Raw genomic sequence first — 20,158 nt, forward strand, 5'->3', positions numbered from 1 at the left:
CGTTCTGATTTGTTATTCTTGATCCAAATGATGTTGAATGTCAGTCAGTCCAGTGCGGATGTGTGTCTGAGGCACTGCCGCATTCTTCACCTGCCAGACCCGACCGGATTATCGGGGTGTGTCTCTCCAGGTGTGCCCCACGTGACCATCCGTCTTCTCAACTCTACACACTTGTGTGTTTAATTGTGTTTTGGGAAGTTCTGAATATCGGAGACAGTCTGTTCAGACATTGTACTTTATTTTTTCACAGATAGATAGATTAGGTAGCATACAGTAGATACATTAAAAATGTGATGGTTAAAACATTTTATTTGATTTATAGGCCTACAGTTACAATTTATAAATTAAATGAAGGGCTGTGCATTTTTAAGTTGCCTTATTTTGGGGCATAGTTGTCATGTCTATAGTTGTATTTTTGTTTGTTGACACTGCAATAAATCTATATTTTAGAAGAATAGAATAGCTACTTCGAATGACCTGTACAAATTCAAAGATTCCAAGACAAATTATTTTAATGTGTCTTCAATGGTAAACCTATGGTTACTAAATGTGAAGACAATCATTCAGTTGTTTTCTCTTGGTAACTGTTGAGCATGTTGTCCATGAGGAATTTTGCAGTTGGCCCTAACTGAATTTTTGCCAGAGAGGTGTGGAGTGCATGGTTTTAATTAAACTTCCTCAGAGTGAACCAACAAAGACGAACGACCTACAGGAGATATGAAGGGATGCGTTCTTTTATTCGGTTTTGCGATTGTTTTCCATCCGATTTCATCGATTCCGTCCTCATCGCCTTCCGTACCTGACCCGACCGCCTCAGTCCATAAGAAGAGCGGCTGCATTAAAGTGAACCACTGTAAATGCATAATGACGGACGGATCCGGGATTATTGACCTGGCTGCGCTCGGGGACGTGGATGGCTTTCTGGAGCGCCTCAAGCCTCTGCGCTCCGATGGCGCGCATGTCCGCACCGAGGTGTTGCTCTCCTTCAACCCGTGTCTGCCCTTCTCAGAGCCCGAAGACTATGTAGGGACGGCCTGCACGGACGTGGCAGCTTGCTTGAGTATCAGGTCCGTATTTTGTAATGTATAATCTGTGTAATGTGTAATGTAAAATCTGTATAATGTGTAATGTAAAATCTGCTTTATTTTTGTCAGTGTAAAACACGTTCAGTGCATTGGTGTATACAGTACATTTGGCTGGTTGAACGTGGACTATGAATGTTATTTGTACCTCCTCTAATCATTTATTTACTCTGGAATTGTTTTAATGTACAGTATAATAACTACGTTATTCCAATGCCTTTCAACCTTTTGGGGCCACATTTGCTATTGACTAATATTTAGTACACACACTATGACTGTAACACCTAAGAGCTTGTCTATTGATCTGTTTGTAGATTTTACAAGAACAATGCAAGATATATGAATCGGTATCTTAACTATGGGAGACACATAGACAATAATTTCCAGTACAACAGCACTATGAAGACACTGACTGTGTCCTACTCAGGTGAGAGGTCTTTGGTCTAGTCAAAGCAATCATGAGCTTTGATATATGACCACACATTATATAGTGTGTGTGTGTGTGTGTGTGTAATGGATATATAACTAACTATATAGCTATCATTTGGTATACAGGGAATATTAACTAGCAAAAACATGTAAAGACTAACCTAGGCAGAAGAATCTTGAAAAATGTACAGTATATATTGCTTTTGGTGTTATCCTGTCTGTCTGCAAGTCTTGGTGCATACCACGAACACAGAGCCAATGCTTCTGTCTGTCTGTCTGTCTGTCTGTCTGTCTCTCCCCTCTCTCTCTGTTAGTACTGGCCTACACCCACCCTCTGACGGTGGTGCACTACCATTGCGGCCCAAACCGCACGCTGTCCTCCACCCTCACCTTCAGTGCCGAGGTGCCCCTGCAGATCTGGGTGGAGAGCCCCTGTGCGTGCCCGAACGCCTGCACGCTGGAGGACCTGGGGCCTGGCACCATCTTCCTCATCATCCTCTGCCTCAGTGCCACGGCCTACTTTATCTTGGGTAACTCATGGCAACTCTCTTTCAATGCAGAACATGGGTTCCTACAGGCCAGTTTACATTGGAAGCACTTAAATACCCTTCCTCTTCTGCCTCTGCCTCAGTACCACTGCCAGGGGCGTAGCCACGTGGTGGCCAGGGGGGGCCACGGCCACCATTGGTCAGAGAATGGCCACACTGCCGGCTCCCCCAGACTCACAGCATGGCAAAAATATATACAAACCCTCCTGAACAGAAAAGGTATAAAGCTGGAATAAATGCATTAGTATTTTTTTTAGCAAGTCGTCTTATATTGACATTTGTCACTTACGCTACAAGCCCCATATTCACAGCATGTGTGTGAGTTTTAAAATAGTAGTTTTTGACAATCAAGTGCCACCCCAAATAAAAGACTGGCCAGAGCTGCCCCCCCCCAGGAATAATGTCCTGGCTACGCCCCTGACAACTGCCACTGCCACATCCAAACTCCCCTTCAGTCCAGAGCAAAATAAAGTTCCCAAATGGAAGAAGTTACAGTGTAAAAAAAGCGACCCGAGGTTATATAAGTATTCCCTGAAGTATTTACAGTATATTAGCATGCAGATATATCCCTACTGCTGGAAATTGGTTGAATAATGTCAAGCAGACTTGTTCAGTTTCAAAAGGCATATCTAAATTCTGGGCTGACTTGCACTTCGACGAGCCCTAGGGCTTTATCTGGAAGTTTTCCATAATGGTTAGCAACAGGACTCTATCTAGTCCTTACTTTTCCTTTTTTTTAAGTGCTGACGTTACAAAACCTTATTCCTTCTTTTTAGATAATACCCCACCCTACACACACACAGACCTCCTCTCTTCTCACCTGCAGGCGCGTGTGCCCTTCGGCCCTTCCGGACGAGTCGTGCCGGTATGCAGATGGCCCCGGAGGATAGCGTGTGGTGTATGCTCTGCTACCAGTTCACCGACCGCCAGCCCGTCACTCGCCGCCGGACCAGACACTACTCAATGAGGGAGGACACACTAGTGTGAGAGTGTTTATGTCTGTGTGTGTGTGTGTGAGGGGGGAGTATGTATGGGTGAGAGAGAGACAGACAGACAGAGAGACAGACAGACAGACAGAGAGACAGACAGAGAGCAAGTTGGAAACACTGCCCTCTAATGCCTTTAAAAGTGATTTCACTGATGCAGATTTCCAATGACGGAATAAAACCATGAGAGATTTGCTAGAGTTGTGGCGTTCTCCTGTGAACTCGATCTTTTGGTGTAAGGTGGTCATCCGAACTGTCTTAAGTCAGTTTGTCTTCTTGACCTTCCGGTTAAAATCAACCCTGTTTACTATAGTCCTAAACTTTTTGTCTAGACTCTATGCGAATAGTGATTTGTCAGCAACCAATAGGTGAGCTCTCTCCAGCAACAGGAAGCAGTAAAGCGGGTACAGGAAGCAGCAAATGGGTTACAGGAAGCAGTAAAGTGGGTACAGGAAGCAGTAAAGCGGGTACAGGAAGCAGTAAATGGGTAACAGGAAGCAGTAAAGCGGGTACAGGAAGCAGTAAATGGGTTACAGGGAAGCAGTAAAGTGGGTACAGGAGGCAGTAAAGAGGGTACAGGAAGCAGTAAATGGGTTACAGGAAGCAGTAAATTGGGTACAGGAAGCAGTAAATGGGTTACAGGAAGCAGTAAAGTGGGTACAGGAAGCAGTAAATGGGTTACAGGAAGCAGTAAAGTGGGTACAGGAAGCAGTAAAGCGGGTACAGGAAGCAGTAAATGGGATACAGTAAGCAGTAAATGGGTTACAGGAAGCAGTAAATGGGTTACAGGAAGCACTAAAGTGGGTACAGGAGGATCTCTGCAGGTAGCCATGGAGGAGACTCTAGGGAGGTCTCTTACTAGTTTCAAAGGCTGTTAGCATAAGAGAGGACACACTCTTATTAATGTGTGTGTGTGTGTGTGTGTTTATATGCATATCTTAGAGAGAGTGTTGGTGTGAGAGACTGTAGACGACACAAATTAAGGCATTTAAAAAAAAAAAGGTAATCGAATGAATGTGTGCATGTGTGTGCAGATCTGATGAGTGTGTGCGAGTGCATGTGTGTCCAGTAGTAGCTTTTCTTCCATATTAACACCATAGTGTATAATCACCAGCAGTGGTGGAATGTAAGATTTAAAGATATAACATGGTGTCTTTATGAGTTTGGCTTAATGGTATCAACTTTGCAAATAATCCCTGGTAGATAACTTGTCATTCGCAGAATTGTAAATTAGTGTGAACAGTGTTATAGACAGTAGGCACAATAAGTACACCAACCATTTCCCATCAACAATTGTTGTTGCTTATTATAATTATTACTAGAAATGACATCTGTAGAGAGCTTTATTACCAGTTGATGTTTCTTTATCAAAATGGCACAGAGAGACAACCCATTGCGTGAGTACTTTTTTTTTTTTTAATACTTAAAGTAAATTTAAAAGTAAGTACCTTTTACTTTAACTTTAGTAGGATTGTTGATGTAATACTTTTACGTTTACTTTTATTTTCCTGGGTACTTGTACTTTTACTTAAGTACTAAACTTAAATACTTCCTCCACCACTGATCACCAGTTAAAGCAAACACACAACAAAAATAACACAACAAAATACTTTTATTTCACTGATTACTTTTTATTTCTTAGAATTCACAAAAATAGTAAACCACAGATTTATTGTAAAATATATATGAATTTTGTTAAAGTGATAAAAATCTGCGTCCATAAGTTACCGTACTAAAATATGAGACTATGTTAGCTTATGTTATGGGATATATGACTTCGGTGCAAAGCACTTGTTTCTTTCTTTGAAGAATTAGAACTCTAGAAGATCTTAATGTTTAGCAGGTTTTCTGTGCGACATGAACTTCATATTACCTGAGAGTGGCCCTCCTTTTGTAAGCTATGAAAATGAACTGGGTTGACATCAGTGATTGTGTATAACAGACACAGACAACCATTGGAAAACAAAATCGGCCAAATCGGTTGAGCGACAGAGAATTCAACAGAGTGGAAGTGGGACCTTCAGCAGAGTCCGGAACTCTTTGCAGAACATCAGAACTCAATCTCATTGGTCCCAGACATTCCAGAACACATCTGGATATATCCATTCCGTCTCAATGTCTACTCCTACAAACTGATCTTCACTGACCGAGGTGTACGGAGGCAGTCAGGATGGCTAATGCGGACCACAGTAAAGGAGTTAAAAGGAAGGACCTTGTGCCTGTAAGACTAGCTTAATCAAATCTCTCAGGAAATCAGTCCATTTCAACAGCTCCATATTATGACCAGAGTATGACTAGCCACAAGTTGGCACAGATGAGAAAACACTAAATTCATTAATTCAAGAACATCAAAATAACATGTAACACCATCACCACCACATAGGTTGGCTGTAAACCTGGTTTTGAAGAGTAGTGTTAACCTTAGTACAGAAACAAACACATCAACAAACAGTATCAACCAGCCAGCTGGTTTGGCAGAAAAACAAACAATTTCTTCATTTAAAAACGCTGAGTCAGAAACAGATGCGACTCGTCGAGTCATACAGCGGTCACAGTTTTGGCACAATCAGTGTCATAGACCTCTAGGTTGGCACAAACATAATGGGCATCTCCTTCAGAAGTGCTTGCTTATCAGGTTACTATCAGAGATAGTCATGTTGACTAGGGGGAAGATGCCCACGAAAGGAAACTTATAAAAAACAGGCTGTTCAGTCGGAGACAAAGACAACCCATCGGTATCACTGAACGTGTCCAGTAGGCAGCAGAGTCTCTTTAAATCTCAGGATTTATAACAAGCTAAAGGACCAATTACTTTAATACCAGATATGACAAAAAAAAGAAAGAAATAAGAAGGACCATGAAACCGACTAAAAAACGCATTCAAAAACAAAGCACATCAAATCACTAGACATGATGAACACACAGACAGCTGCTGTAAGCGACCTCAAAGAGGGCAAAGCACAGATGGACCAGCCACTGGCATTACAGCCTGTGAGTAAAGGCTCTCAGTTCACAGATGAGGCATAAATGTTAGCATTACAGCAGTATGGACATGGACGATCCGAAACGGATGTGGCCCTGGTATGGCATAGATGCGGCCCCGGTCCGGCGTGGATACAGGCTGTCTCTGCCCCAGTTAGACGCTGTGTGGGTGGTGGAATATTAGATCAAACTAAAATCTCTAGAAGGAGGTGCTTTCTCAGAACCCCTAGGGGTTCTCTGCAAAGTGCAAAATATTTGAAAGGTTTGATGTTGGATCCCATGTTTGATGTTTCCACATGTAACCTTTTGGATGTCCTTCAGGGTTCTTTGGCTACTTTAAAACCTTTAAAAAATTTCACTCACAACCAGAAGCCCATGAGGAAGGGTTGGAGGGTTGAGGGGAGAACCTAGAGAGGTTCTGGTTCTCATGTGTGGACAAGCTGAAGAACCCTTCAGGCCCTGGTCTCCTTTCTATTCGAGAGTGTGGTCTAGTGTAGTCTACTATAGTCTATTCAAGGTTACAAGCCCCGGTCCAGTGACTCCTGTCCTGCTCATTTAAAGGGAAAAGTGTGACCTCTTGAGGAAATAACATGGATAGAGAGAGGGTGTGGCTTTGAGAGGAGCTACTCTGTTTTATGTTACAACAGAGTTAGCATGTTAGCAACTCGGAGAGAGAACAAGAGATCAATCACAGACCATATTATAACATAACAAGAGAGAGCGAGAGAGAAAGAGAAGGAGAGAGCGAAATATAGATCAATCACAGACCATATTATAACAAACCAAGAGAGAGAGAAAGACAAGGAGAGAGAGAAAGAGAGATCAATCACAGACCATATTTTAACATACCGAGAGAGAGACTACGAGAAAGATGAATAACAGTCCATACTATAACATAACGAGAAACAAGAAGAGTCAAGTGTGTGGCCATGTCTGGTTTCCACTCACAGCTATCGGACCAGCCGACACTCCAGGAAGACAAACATGGAAACAAACGCCATGACTCCTCGCATCCATCCACTACTCAACTATGGCTCATTAGTTAACACCCAACCTGTCAAATCATTACCAGTGACACAAAACAAACCAACACCTCCACCAGACACCAACATCACCACACAATACACAGTAATTACCCAGTGCACCACGAGTCACCAACAAATTAAATCACATCAACATGGGCAGAGGGCTTCACATAGAAACGGTGAGACAAACAGGACTACACAGGGAATGAACCTGTGACGCTTCATAAAGATGGTTATGACTGCGGTGGCCATTGGGAGTTTGGGTCTGAGAAATGTCTCCCTCAGGGTCGGCATCCAAGCTCTCAATGGCCGGGGGAGCATCATGGGCTCAACCGGATTCTGAATGTTTATGTTGAACACAAGCGTGGCCTGTAGATCCAGTCCAGGCCTCAGTCCAGTCTGTAGAGGAGCTCTGCCCCGTGCGTTGCAGCGCCCCCTATAGTGCCTTCATAACATTAGTGCTCAGGGTTTAGGGTCCACAGCGCCCCCTAGGGGGCCTTCATTAACATTAGTGCTCAGGGTTTAGGGTCCACAGCGACAAACCCCCGCAATGAGGGGGAACGTCCTCTGGGATAACAAGAAGTGGTTTGGACAGTGGTGCAACAGTGGACTGAAGAACCACTACTCAGACAGACAGACAGACAGACAGGCAGACAGGCAGACAGACAGACGTAAGTACAGCCATTCAAACAGACAGACAGACAGACAGCCATTCAAACAGACAGACAGACAGACACACAGACACACAGACAGAGACAGACAGTCTTGGGTCCAGGAAGGGTCGGGTGTTGTGTGGCATTTCTCAGCGACTTAACCGGACCCTCTAGACCCTAATGACTCTCGATCACCACAGGCTCATACACTCCAGCTGTCGCCCTGCACAGAACACAGAAACAAGAGCAGAACCTCAGCGTCAGCATGGAAACGTCATGGTAACTCACTCCAAAACGTCATGGTAACTCACTCAAACTCAATCGAAAACATTTCTGCATCAATCAAAAAAAGATCTTATGAATTCAGCACTTCACTCTCCAGTGTGTCTTATGTTTTGGCCCTCATGGTGTTCACTCTTAGGCTGCTGCTGAAGGCTCTGTTTTCAGTTCGCTCCCTTACCTGTTGCCTAGCTGGATGCCGCTCAGGGCCGTGGTGCCATCCCGGCTGACAAACAGCCTCAGGTTGCTGTCTGAGAAATGCAACAGAAGAGAAACACAGTGAAGTGAATTTTAAGTCACCTTGACCAAAACACAACACTATCTTGGCAGCTACTTTAGGTATTCTACACTAAATTACTAAGTGTGTTAAAGCCATACTTCCAAATGTAAGTAAATCTCTGGCAAAGTTTTACTGTCTGTAGTGAGAGGTTATGTGATGGACAACATCATTACAGGGAAGCTGATCGCAATGACTACCACTGCCTCCCAGTAGAGTGCGTCTGGTTCGAGGTCATTACCCATAGAGAGTGGTCTTCAGCCAGGGTGTGCTCGACCTACCTTCCTTGTTGCTGATGTCAGCAAAGTTCTGACTCTGAACAATCTTGTCCACGATGTCATCAGCATCCATGCGTGTGTCGCTCACCCAGGAGTGGTGGCTCTCCACGGAGTCCTGCTTCCGCCTGAAGATACACGGTAAACACCATCTCAGAACCACTGCTCACCAAACGGGCAAGGTCAACGGCAAACCGAATCGACTGATTGCTTTAGAAAGCACCTCCTTCTAGAGTTTTAGTTTGATCTAATATTCCACCACCCAGACAGCGTCTAACTGGGGCAGAGACAGCCTGTATCCATGCCGGACCGGGGCCGCATCTATGCCAGACCTGGGCCACATCTGTGCCGGATCATCCATGTCCATAATGCTGAGCGTTTCAATACTGATCTTGCACACCCATGCTCAGCTGACCATTACTATGGGATCAGATGTGATTCAGATCCACTTCTGATGTGTCAGTCAGTTTGACTGACTTATGTAATTCTGATTTGACTGACTATTTTTGAGCAAAAATCTTTTTTCCAAGCATTTTTGTTTGTTATTCATTTTGGATACCAAGTCAATTTGTTAAGGTACAATTGACTACTATATGGCAAAGGAGCTTTTGTTCTTACCTGGGGGGCCTGTTACTAGGCAACACAGGGCGTGGGGGGCGTGGTGGTCTCTCAGGGCGGAGGTCCCCCTCTGAGGGGGGGTCTGCAGTGACACTGAACCCCCCAGAAGCACTGCTCCCTGTGGAGGTGTTCCTGCGATGAGTCAGATCAGACAAGCTGGACGAGCAGGAGTGTTCTGTGCTGTAACCTAATGAGGGAGGGAAACACACACAAACGCACACACATTAACACACACAAATATAGGAACATATAAATCCACAAATATGTATATACTATATATAATATAAATAAGCAAATATATGAATGAAACGCATATGCTCTCCACACATATAGTGGCATGCAAAGGTTTGGGCACCGCTGGTCAAAACATGCTGGTCACTGTCAATAGCTGATTTGAGTTTGGGATCTTTGTCCTGTTGTAGAGGCCATCCTCTGCTCATCTACAGTATATACAGACTGGAACTTGCTGGTATTTAATTGACTCCATTCTTCCCTCAACCAGTGAAATCGTCCCTGTGCCAATGGCTGCACTGGCAGGTCTATTTTAACCTCATCAGGTCCACCGGGCCTTCACAATGCATCAGACTTTTTTTAGATGTTCCTTTGCAGACTTCTGACACTGAATTTTGTGGTGAGGACTCAGTACAGACTCTCAAGCCTCCTCTCCTGCACGCATACTACAGTGATTCCTCACTCAGAGTAGAAGACGCTTTGAATGGGCCAGTGAGTTTATATTGAGTAAATATGAGATCATTCGTTTATATTGAGTATATACGTATATGGTCATTAGTTTATATGGAGTAAATATGGGTTAATTATTTTATAAGGAGTAAATATGAGACAATTACTTTACATGGAGCATATATCAAACAAATAGATTATATGGAGTGTATACGAGATAATTAGATTTAATGGAGTAAATATGAGAAATCGTTTATATGGAGCAAATATGAGACAAAAACTGTATATGGAGTATTATATCAAACAAATCGTTTATATGGAGTATATATAAGATAATTCGTTTTTATGGAGTGCATGAAGAGTATATGCAGAGCATAATAAACAAATAGCCAACAGCTGCAGCAGAATGTGAAGGGATAGAATATCTAGAGCACAGGTGAGCTGGCCAGTAAGGAAAGACCATTTCCTTTATCGTAACAATGGGTAAACAGACTAAACAAACATGAACTGGTGCCTATGCAAACACACACACATACACCCCCCCCACACACACACACACACACACACACACACACACACAGTGACTGACTTAGAATACTCTTCCTCCTTTCTATTCACTACACACAATAGCGGGCACGCACACACACACACACACACTGACCTGACAGCTTGCTCTGCTGGCTTGCGTAGCTGGAGTTTCTGGAGTGGCCTGTGTGGAAGGACTCATCTGGGCTAGAAGCACTCTGCTCACCCTCCTCTGGCAGACCTGCGACACAAACAGCATTACAGTCAGAGACGAGCACACACACACACACACACACACACACACACACACACACACACACACACACACACACACACACACACACACACACACACACACACACATACATACACACACACACACACACACACACACACAGCTAAGTCACAACATTAGTGTTTAAACACACTACACAGGCAACAAAGACGATTAACGATTAGAACACACATCCACAATAAGGCACAACTAGAGGTTTAAGTGCAGCTTTCATCTCCATGACGACCCGTACCTGTGCTCAGCACTGAGGGGCGTTGCTTGGTGAGGCGGGACTGCCCCTCAGGAGCAGTCCCCTCCCCCTTACAGTCCAGCTGCAGGGAGGTGTCTCGGCCCGCCACCACGATCGACTTTGCTGTGCTGGGAGGTCTGGCCGAGAGATCAATAATTCAATAATTAATCAATAATTAGGAGTACAAAGACCATGAAGACAACTTTTGTTTTCGATGGATCAATACACAAGCGCAAGCTCAAATGAGAGGGACATTTTAAAAACAAAGGCAGGGCTGATTATCCCACTGCAACTGAGTGAGAACCACTCTCATGCCATGACCATAGCTGTCCAGTAGGGGGAGCTGTAGGTTAAATTGACATCATCAGCGAGAAGAGCAAAGGGAGAATACTTACGTCTTAAAACATGGATCCCCAGACAAAAGGGTCATCCCAATGGTCACCTAATGAAACCAAAAAACAGGACATAGCAGTTGACAGGACATGAGTGAGAAATTAAACAAACGTTAATAGACTGAAAAGTATTGCTGAATCCAATTTAAATGGAGTAACAAGTCTCCCTTTCTCTTTAAACAGTATCAGAATGACCAGTGTGTCTATATGAAGGCACCAATGTAAATGATTTGCTCATCTGTTCTCCACACCATACTGAGACAGATGTGTGCAGCTAGCAGTGAACTGTAAAGCAGCTGGCCTGGCCCCGGTGCCCGGGTGCATGTCTTTCTCATCCTCTCCGTCAGCATGACTGATTACTGTCTGTGTGGGAGGCAGTCCCTTCCCTCCCCTTTAGCATTGAGTGGCCCTGTCAGTCTATCTGTGTGTGAGTGTGTGAGTGTGTGAGTGTGTGAGTGTGTGAGTGTGTGAGTGTGTGTGTTCACACCTTCAGTATGGAGTTGTCCTGTCGGGTGTTCTTGGTGTCGTAGCCCTCCAGCAGACAGCAGCGCGCAATGGAGCCTGATCCAGCAAACTCTGCCATGTTCAGATCTGCAAAGCCCAGCTGAGAGAGAGAGTGAGAGAGAGAGAGGGAGAGGGAGAGACGGAGAGGGGGGGAGGTGAGAGGAGAGAGAGAGAGAGGGAGAAAGAAAGAAAAATTCCTTCACACACTGTCCTTTTACAATGAAAGCCTAAAGAAAAGCAGCTAAAAGAGGAAGAACACAAGAGATCGGCCATGTTTATGTTCATGCCCACAGTGATTGACCATGTGAATGCCCAGAGATCACTACTTGAGCGTTGTGTGATCACGAACAATAGGAGACAAACATATGAAGCCTGCAATTCCACAGACCTTTATAGGTTCACACCTCATCTTACACCATACATCTTACCAAAAACAGAGTTAGTAAGTTACTGATTACTTCAATTCCAGCCAGCTACTCACTCAACCTAGGTAATGTAAGATGCTAGAGATGTGTGCTTAATGAATTCATCTGTTCAACTGCACTCTAGAGCGAGATCGAGCATTTCATACACACCATTTATGGGCGTCCTCAATGGCCTGTACTTAGGGATGTGTTCAGGTATGTGCCTTCTCCTGTGCGTAACATATCAGGGTAAGGCAGTGTGTGTTCTGTCCTTAGTCTTTCACGGGTCAAACTTCCACTCCCCATACAATAACGGCCCTTCACACACTGAATCCTCATGCGTTAACAGTCCTTCACACATTCGCCCACACAAAGCCATTTCTCTCTCTGTGTTACCCGGTTTCATCAGTCATTGGTGTCTGGAGGGAGTCATCTCCAAAGAACTTCTACTTGCATTGTAGTAAGTACTCTTCCCCGATGCTAAAGTACAACACTAGCACACTGAGTATGTACTCCTCTACTCCCCAAGCTTTACGTGCACTGCTCTACTACTTCTAGTGTTCTATGTGCACTGCTCTACTACTTCTAGTGTTCTAAGTGCACTGCTCTACTATGCCTAGTGCTCTTTGTGCACTGCTCTACTACTTCTAGTGTTCTATGTGCACTGCTCTACTACTTCTAGTGTTCTAAGTGCACTGCTCTACTACTTCTAGTGTTCTATGTGCACTGCTCTACTACTTCTAGTGTTCTATGTGCACTGCTCTACTACTTCTAGTGTTCTATGTGCACTGCTCTACTACTTCTAGTGTTCTAAGTGCACTGCTCTACTATGCCTAGTGCTCTTTGTGCACTGCTCTACTACTTCTAGTGTTCTATGTGCACTGCTCTACTACTTCTAGTGTTCTATGTGCACTGCTCTACTACTTCTAGTGTTCTATGTGCACTGCTCTACTACTTCTAGTGTTCTAAGTGCACTGCTCTACTATGCCTAGTGCTCTTTGTGCACTGCTCTACTCTACTCTTTGAGTTCTCAGAACACTCCTAGCACTCCAAGCACACAGCTGCACTCCAAGCACACTACTGCACTCCAAGCACACTGCTGCACTCCAAGCACACTGCTGCACTCCAAGCACACTGCTGCACTCCAAGCACACTGCTGCACTCCAAGCACACTACTGCACTCCAAGCACACTACTGCACTCCTAGCACTCCAAGTACACTGCTGCACTCCAAGCACACTGCTGCACTCCAAGCACACTGCTGCCCTTCTAGCACACCAAGTACACTGCTGCACTCCAAGCACACTGCTGCACTCCAAGCACACTGCTGCACTCCAAGCACACTGCTGCACTCCAAGCACACTGCTGCACTCCAAGCACACTGCTGCACTCCAAGCACACTGCTGCACTCCAAGCACACTGCTGCACTCCTAGCACTCCAAGTGCACTTCTCCACTCTAAGCACACTGCTGCACCCTAAGTGCACTTCTCCACTCTTAGCACACTGCTGCACTCTAAGTGCACTTCTCCACTCTTAGCACACTGCTGCACCCTAAGTGCACTTCTCCACTCTTAGCACACTGCTGCACTCTAGGTGCACTTCTTGCGCTGGTGCAAACAGGTCAGTTTGCTGACTCACAGGAACAGAGCTCTTCCTCCCAGAGACGACACTGGAAAAGAGTGTTTGGGAGGGAGAAAGAACGACATCCTCTCTGTTTAACCTCAATGACCTCCGTTTCCTGCTCCAATGCACAGTGTCTAGCAAACAGAACTGTTGATTTCCAACACAACAGCACTTAACTGTGTACTTTCTGTGAACTTTTTCCAGTGAAAGTTCATGCAAAGCATCTATTACATAAGCTGCAGAGAAGAGCTGGAACAACCCTAAATCAACTAGGGTTTCCATAATGAAGACCATGCATGTTAAACATTCAGAATTGTGAAATATAACAAGCTTAGAAATTCCTGATATTTCTGGGAAGCAGACAATGAATGGCATGTGCAACACTTTGCCAGATAATGTGAACGCAGTTTAAGCAGGACTGACCATCTGGGCGAGATCTTTCTTTCACTCTATAATATGATTTCAACGAGTGACTAAATAAAGATTGTGTTGTATTGTCCCCTGGCTGAGAAACTGAGACCTACTAGGGAAATGTCATGTGATTGAGGGGGAGAGCAGAGAACACACACCAACTACTCTACCACTGAGGGCCAACCAATCAGTGACTCTACCACAGAGGGCCAACCAATCAGTGACCCTGTTGTGACAGATGCTGAGGGCCAGCCAATCAGTGACTCTGTGGTGACAGATGCATCACAGTTCTCGCTCATATTTAGATCCATCTCAGTTTTATAGACACATTTGGTGTGTGTGTGTGTGTGTGTGTGTGTGTGTGTGTGTGTGTGTGTGTGTGTGTGTGTGTGTGTGAGAGAGAGTATGAGTGTGTTTGTGAGTATGTGTGTGTGTGTGTGAGTGTTAAACAGGTGAGGTTTAGAAGGACTGGGTGGGTTCGGGGTGCTGACAGGCCGTTGCATTCCAAAGCATCTCCTCCAAGCAGTACTCCCCAAACTTGGCAACACAGTCCAAGGCCATGCAGCAAAAGCCCTCATTTCCTTCTCCCCAAAGCCCTGAGAAACACTCGAGCCCTCCTTATTAAAATCAAAGCCAGGCTTGCCATCAGGCAGGCCTCAAACCTCACTAAGGTATTCCAGGGGGAAATGTTGACACAATGTAATTCTAACCCTGTTCAGCACAACGATAAAAAGAGACACGAGAAGACTGATAAAACTCGAAAACATTGTGTATAGTATACACTCACACTCACACTCACACACACACTCATAAACATAAACTTCAAAGACCGGAGAGTGTTACGTTCTGTCCCATATCTTGTAATAGCTTGTGCGGTATTAGTCAGTTCCTGGCTGTTCCTGGATGTTCCTGGCTGTTCCTGGCTGTTGACTGGACCGGCCCCTGTGTTTCTCACAGTGGCCCCGTTACTCAGACACCTCGCCGCCTGCAGATGCCAGCATTTAAGGAAGCCCACTCCTAAGGAGGTTATGGTATATTTAGCCCAAGGAAATCTAAACTTGGATGGCCGGTGAAGGAAACAAAGGACAGAGTCCATACTCAAGAGTAAGAACGTCAGAGAGCTCATATCCTAGCTTTCTCTGCCATTGTGCTTTTGCACACACCCCAAGGTGCTAATGGAGGCCTCGCTCACAAAGGACTATAACTTTAGCCCTTAGCAGACTTTACCGTTAGTTTTTAGTAGACTATTCCGTTAGTCATTAGTAGACTATAACGTAAGTGCTTTGAAGACTATACCGTATGTCTTTCGTAGACTTTACCATTAGTCTTTCGTAGACTGTACCGTTAGTCTTTAGTAGACAATGCTGTTAGTCTTTAGTAGACAATGCTGTTAGTCTTGACTAGATTATACTGTTAGTCTTTATTAGACTTTACCGTTAGTCTTTAGTAGACAATGCTGTTAGTCTTGACTAGATTATACCGTTAGTCTTTATTAGACTTTACCGTTAGTCTTCAGTTGATTATACCGTTAGTTTTCAGTAGACTATACCGGTAGTCTTTACCTCACTCCCAGTCAGGGGCTTCTGTAGGCCATGTTAGAGTTCAAAGCGGTCACATCTCTGTAAACAGTGAGTGTGTGGGTCATGTGAATAGTTGAACTGTGATGTTTGTTTGGATCACATGACTGACGAGCTGATGGCCGCTTGTTGTTAACAAACTCCACAGACTTATATAAGATGTGCCAGGAGGAGAGTGGAGGTAGAAGCTGTAGAGATCCCAGGGAGCAAGGAAGCACTCAGGCTACTGGAGGTCAGGGAGAGAACATATAGAGGCCCTTTAAGGGAGCTGGGCTGAAGGGTGCTTACGTGGTGACAAAGATGTGTGTGGGGGAGAGGAAAGCTGTTGAGGATCATCTGAAGAGTGTGTGTGTGTGTGAGCGTGTGTGTGTGTGTGTGATCATCTGAAAAGAGTGCTGTGTGTGTGTGTGTGTGTGTGTGTGTGTGTGTGTGTGTGCGCACACGTGTCATCATCTGAAATGGGTGCTGTCTGTGTGTGCGTGTGTGTGTGTCATCATCAGAACACAGTTGCCTCTGTCTCTGTCATCAGCCGAAGACAGTGGTGTGTGTGTGTTTATATGCGATTATGTCTGTATATATGTGTTGATCCCGTGATGGGGAAACTTAGGCTCTGTGTGTCTGGTGGTGTGTAGAGTTAGAGAGTGTGTTAAGTTAGAGTGTATGTGAGTGTGTGGTGTGGAAGAATTCCCTCTTACCTTTACATATGCCTTCCCTCCCTTCAGCTCCTGTGGAGAAAACAAGGAAGAGCAGATTTATCAGGGGTAGGAGGAAACACACGCACAAGCGCTAATTTACACACACACACACACACACACACAGCTGCTGGGTAACGATGTTCTGTGCAGAGGACTGGAAAGAAAGATAAAGCTAGAAGGACACTAAAATCTGGCCTCGTAGGTGGGTGGGAACCGTGACAGAAAACATCAAGCGTCAATCTTTAAAGCCACTTTAAGGGCAACAGAGATAAGAGAAGGGCAGGGGGCAGACTGGGAGACGTCTGCTGTAAAAAGGGAGCGAGCATGAAAGCTCTTATATCTGTCAGTAGTGGTGGTCGGTCTCCATAAACACAGATACGAGCCAGAGGCCCTGGGGAGAAACAGACAGGTCCCATGAGGTGTAAGGAGTCTGGAAAATGTTACTGTGTCTAAACAGGCTCACTTCAACTAGCAGTCGATGGCTATAGCTAAGCTAACTAGCAGTCTGAACAGGGGCAGTTAGGGGCAGATATAGCATCTACAGGGGCAGGTAGAAGGTCTACAGGGGCAGGTAGAAGATCTACAGGGGCAGGTAGAGGATCTACAGGGGCAGGTAGAGGATCTACAGGGGCAGGTAGAGTATCTAAAGGGTAGATAGAAGATCTACAGGGGCAGGTAGAGTATCTAAAGGGTAGATAGAAGATCTACAGGGGCAGGTAGAGTATCTACAGGGGCAGGTAGAGGATCTACAGGGGCAGGTAGAGGATCTACAGGGTACATAGAAGATCTACAGAAAAATGACTAAGTGCAGTGATTTTGCGTGGTTGACTTATTAAGCTGTCAGTGATTTTGACTGGCTAAGCAGTCAGTGATTTTGAATGATTGAGTGATTTAGCTGTCTGATTTGCATGGTTGATTCATTGAGCTGTCAGTGATTTTGAGTGATTGCACTGTCAGTGATTTTGCTGTCTGATTTTGAGTGATGGAGCTGTCAGTGATTTTGAATGATTGAGTGATTGAGCTGTCTGATTTTGCGTGGTTGATTCACGTTGCGATGTGGTGCAGTCCCAGGGTTTACCTTTCGAACAGACACCCTGCAGACACACGGGTCCAGGATGCCAGTGGTGGGGCTGGCGCTCATCTTGCAGATGAAGGAGAACCTTCTCTTCCAGCGAACACAGTTCTCCTGCACCTCCTCTCTGTGTGTGTAGGGGAAGGGGGGGGGGGGGGGGGGGGGGCAAGAAGAAGAGAGAATGGAGGGTGAGAATTATGCAGAGGGCAATAAAACATACCACCAGAAAATACAACATACAGAGAGAGAGAGACAAAAAGAAAGAGAGAAAGTAAAAGAGGAAAGCTGGCCATGCTGGCTGAGACTGGTGCAATAAAACACTGCCAGAATATACAAGGGGAAAACCACATGGCACACAGACCTGCCCAAGGGCCACTTCATTCACACATTAAACTGTCACCTTCTAGTGTGGCGCAGCAGAAACCAGTGCCCATAACCGGATCACAGCCATCAATTAAACAGCACTACCAGCACACACACACACACTCACACACACACACACACACACATACACACACATCACTACCAGCACTCCAATTTGTGGGATCGGATTTCCCTCAAAGTGAATTATAACATCTCATAACAAATGATGCCACTGATCTTCAAACACATGTAGCGTCATTATATTGGTTAATATACCAGACCTTGTAAGCAGAGAGAGAGAGAGAGAGAGAGTCACAGTCTTACACTCACACTGACGAGCCCTTCAGAATGGGTTTGGCCAAGACAGACTCAGATGGTATCTAGTACTAACAGGATCTCTCGAGGTGTATCATTTTTTCATTTTCCATAGGAAAGATGGTTATTCAAACGCATACCGGCACAATACCAATAACAGGCATTTGAATACCAAGGAACACAAAATACAAATTTTATTCCATGACATAATAAAACGTAAAGGATCTTCTTTAATGTACCAACTGTTGCACTGGATTTCCTTCAACCTGTAAACCATGTTTTAAATATAAAAATGAATACAGCTGTTCTGCGTCAGTTAATATCAAGTATTATAAAAAAGGGGCAAATTGTGTGAAAATCAAGAGTGGAGGGAGTGGGTAGTGAGGGTAGTGTCACCATGTTGCAAAACACGTCCACTTCCAGGACAAAGAGCCTACATCGTCACCAATAGCCTACATAGTCACCAAAACACGTCCACTTCCAGGACAAAGAGCCTACATCGTCACCAATAGCCTACATCGTCACCGATCTTCACAACACTGACTGGATGACATGACATAAGCTTGACATCCATGGCCTCATAGTGCTAACCTGAATAAAATGCCTTTGTTTCTGATTCATTTTTAGCAATTGTCAGTATTTCAATTTTTTTTAGGGCCCCGTGAAGTGAAGGCCCAGAGAAAAATCAAACATGGCAAAACACACACACAGACAGACACACACAGACAGTGTTGAATAGATATTCATGGGAAATGTGGGCTATACTGTTGAAATGCCTGGCTAGTGAATATGCATGAGAGGTCAATCTGCATCTGTTTCTCAAATAAACATCTATAAATACAGCAGGGAACACACAACAGGACAGAGTCCTACTGTAGAGCAGTATTCTCCCTTTTACACACACACACACACACACACACACACACACACACACACACACACACACACACACACACACACACACACACACACACAGCATTCACACAGCCATCCTGCACATGTGTGACTAAAGGTTGAAAGCTAATTCAAGACTATTAATCGACCAGGTGACAAGCATTGCCTAATCATCAGCCTAAGCGAGCACCAGGCCGTGGCCCGGATCTGGCTCTGATGCGGGCCAAATCCGATGCCCAGACCCCCCCTCATGCCCAGACACAGGCCCCTTTGGGGGCTTTCTGTATAAGATGGCATAATGCCAGGACGGGCATCTGGTCCTAAGCCCACAGCCATGCCATGCAAGGGAGGGGCACAGGCTGGGAAGTGCTGGGGATCTCACATGTGGGGTATGAAAGACTAATCCCCTACACACACACACAAACACACACATATATACAAACAGGCACACACACATATGTGCGCGCACACACACACACACACACACACACACACACGCGCAGACACACACATACGTATATACACGCAGGCACATACACACAAAAGACATACACAAAGAGAGAGCCCCACTGAAGTGGCATTTTGCTGCACACAGAGAGCTCCATTGTAACCTGAAGGGCCGTGTGTCCTAGAGCATCTACCAGAGAGGGACCGGTCCACAGGAGATGAGACCAGAGTAGTGTTGGCCGCCTTAGCAGGCGCGAAATTCACACGCAAGCAGAGAAGTACTCCCACACTGAACGCAGAAGAGTACCCCCACACTGAACGCAGAAGAGTACCCCCACACTGAACGCAGAAGAGTACCCCCACACTGAACGCAGAAGAGTACCCCCACACTGAACGCAGAAGAGTACCCCCACACTGAACAGAGAAGAATACCCACACACTGAACACAGAAGAATACCCCCACACTAAACACAGAGAAGTACCCCCACACTAAACACAGAGAAGTACCCCCACACTAAACACAGAAGAGTACCCACACACTAAACACAGAAAAGTACCCCCACACTGAACAGAGAAG

The 20,158-nt window shown here is 45.1% G+C and overlaps 1 protein-coding gene across 1 annotated transcript in view; it reads right to left on the reverse strand.

Moving 5' to 3' along the window:
- Positions 1-7,751: 7,751 nt before the first annotated feature.
- The window catches only part of eeig1a (estrogen-induced osteoclastogenesis regulator 1a), a 27,506-nt gene continuing 15,099 nt past the window's right edge, over positions 7,752-20,158 (reverse strand). Inside the window, exons 2-11 of the mRNA XM_080852283.1 lie at positions 17,569-17,689; positions 16,491-16,520; positions 11,764-11,880; positions 11,280-11,326; positions 10,888-11,021; positions 10,497-10,601; positions 9,155-9,341; positions 8,543-8,664; positions 8,166-8,235; positions 7,752-7,928 (exon numbers count right to left, since the gene is read on the reverse strand). Coding sequence (XP_080708409.1) covers positions 7,883-7,928; positions 8,166-8,235; positions 8,543-8,664; positions 9,155-9,341; positions 10,497-10,601; positions 10,888-11,021; positions 11,280-11,326; positions 11,764-11,880; positions 16,491-16,520; positions 17,569-17,689 — 979 coding nt within the window. The 3' untranslated portion in view covers positions 7,752-7,882. The remainder of the gene's footprint in view (positions 7,929-8,165; positions 8,236-8,542; positions 8,665-9,154; positions 9,342-10,496; positions 10,602-10,887; positions 11,022-11,279; positions 11,327-11,763; positions 11,881-16,490; positions 16,521-17,568; positions 17,690-20,158) is intronic.

Source organism: Sprattus sprattus, assembly GCF_963457725.1.
Source record: "Sprattus sprattus genome assembly, chromosome: 15".
NCBI classification, from domain to species: Eukaryota; Metazoa; Chordata; class Actinopteri; order Clupeiformes; family Clupeidae; genus Sprattus; species Sprattus sprattus.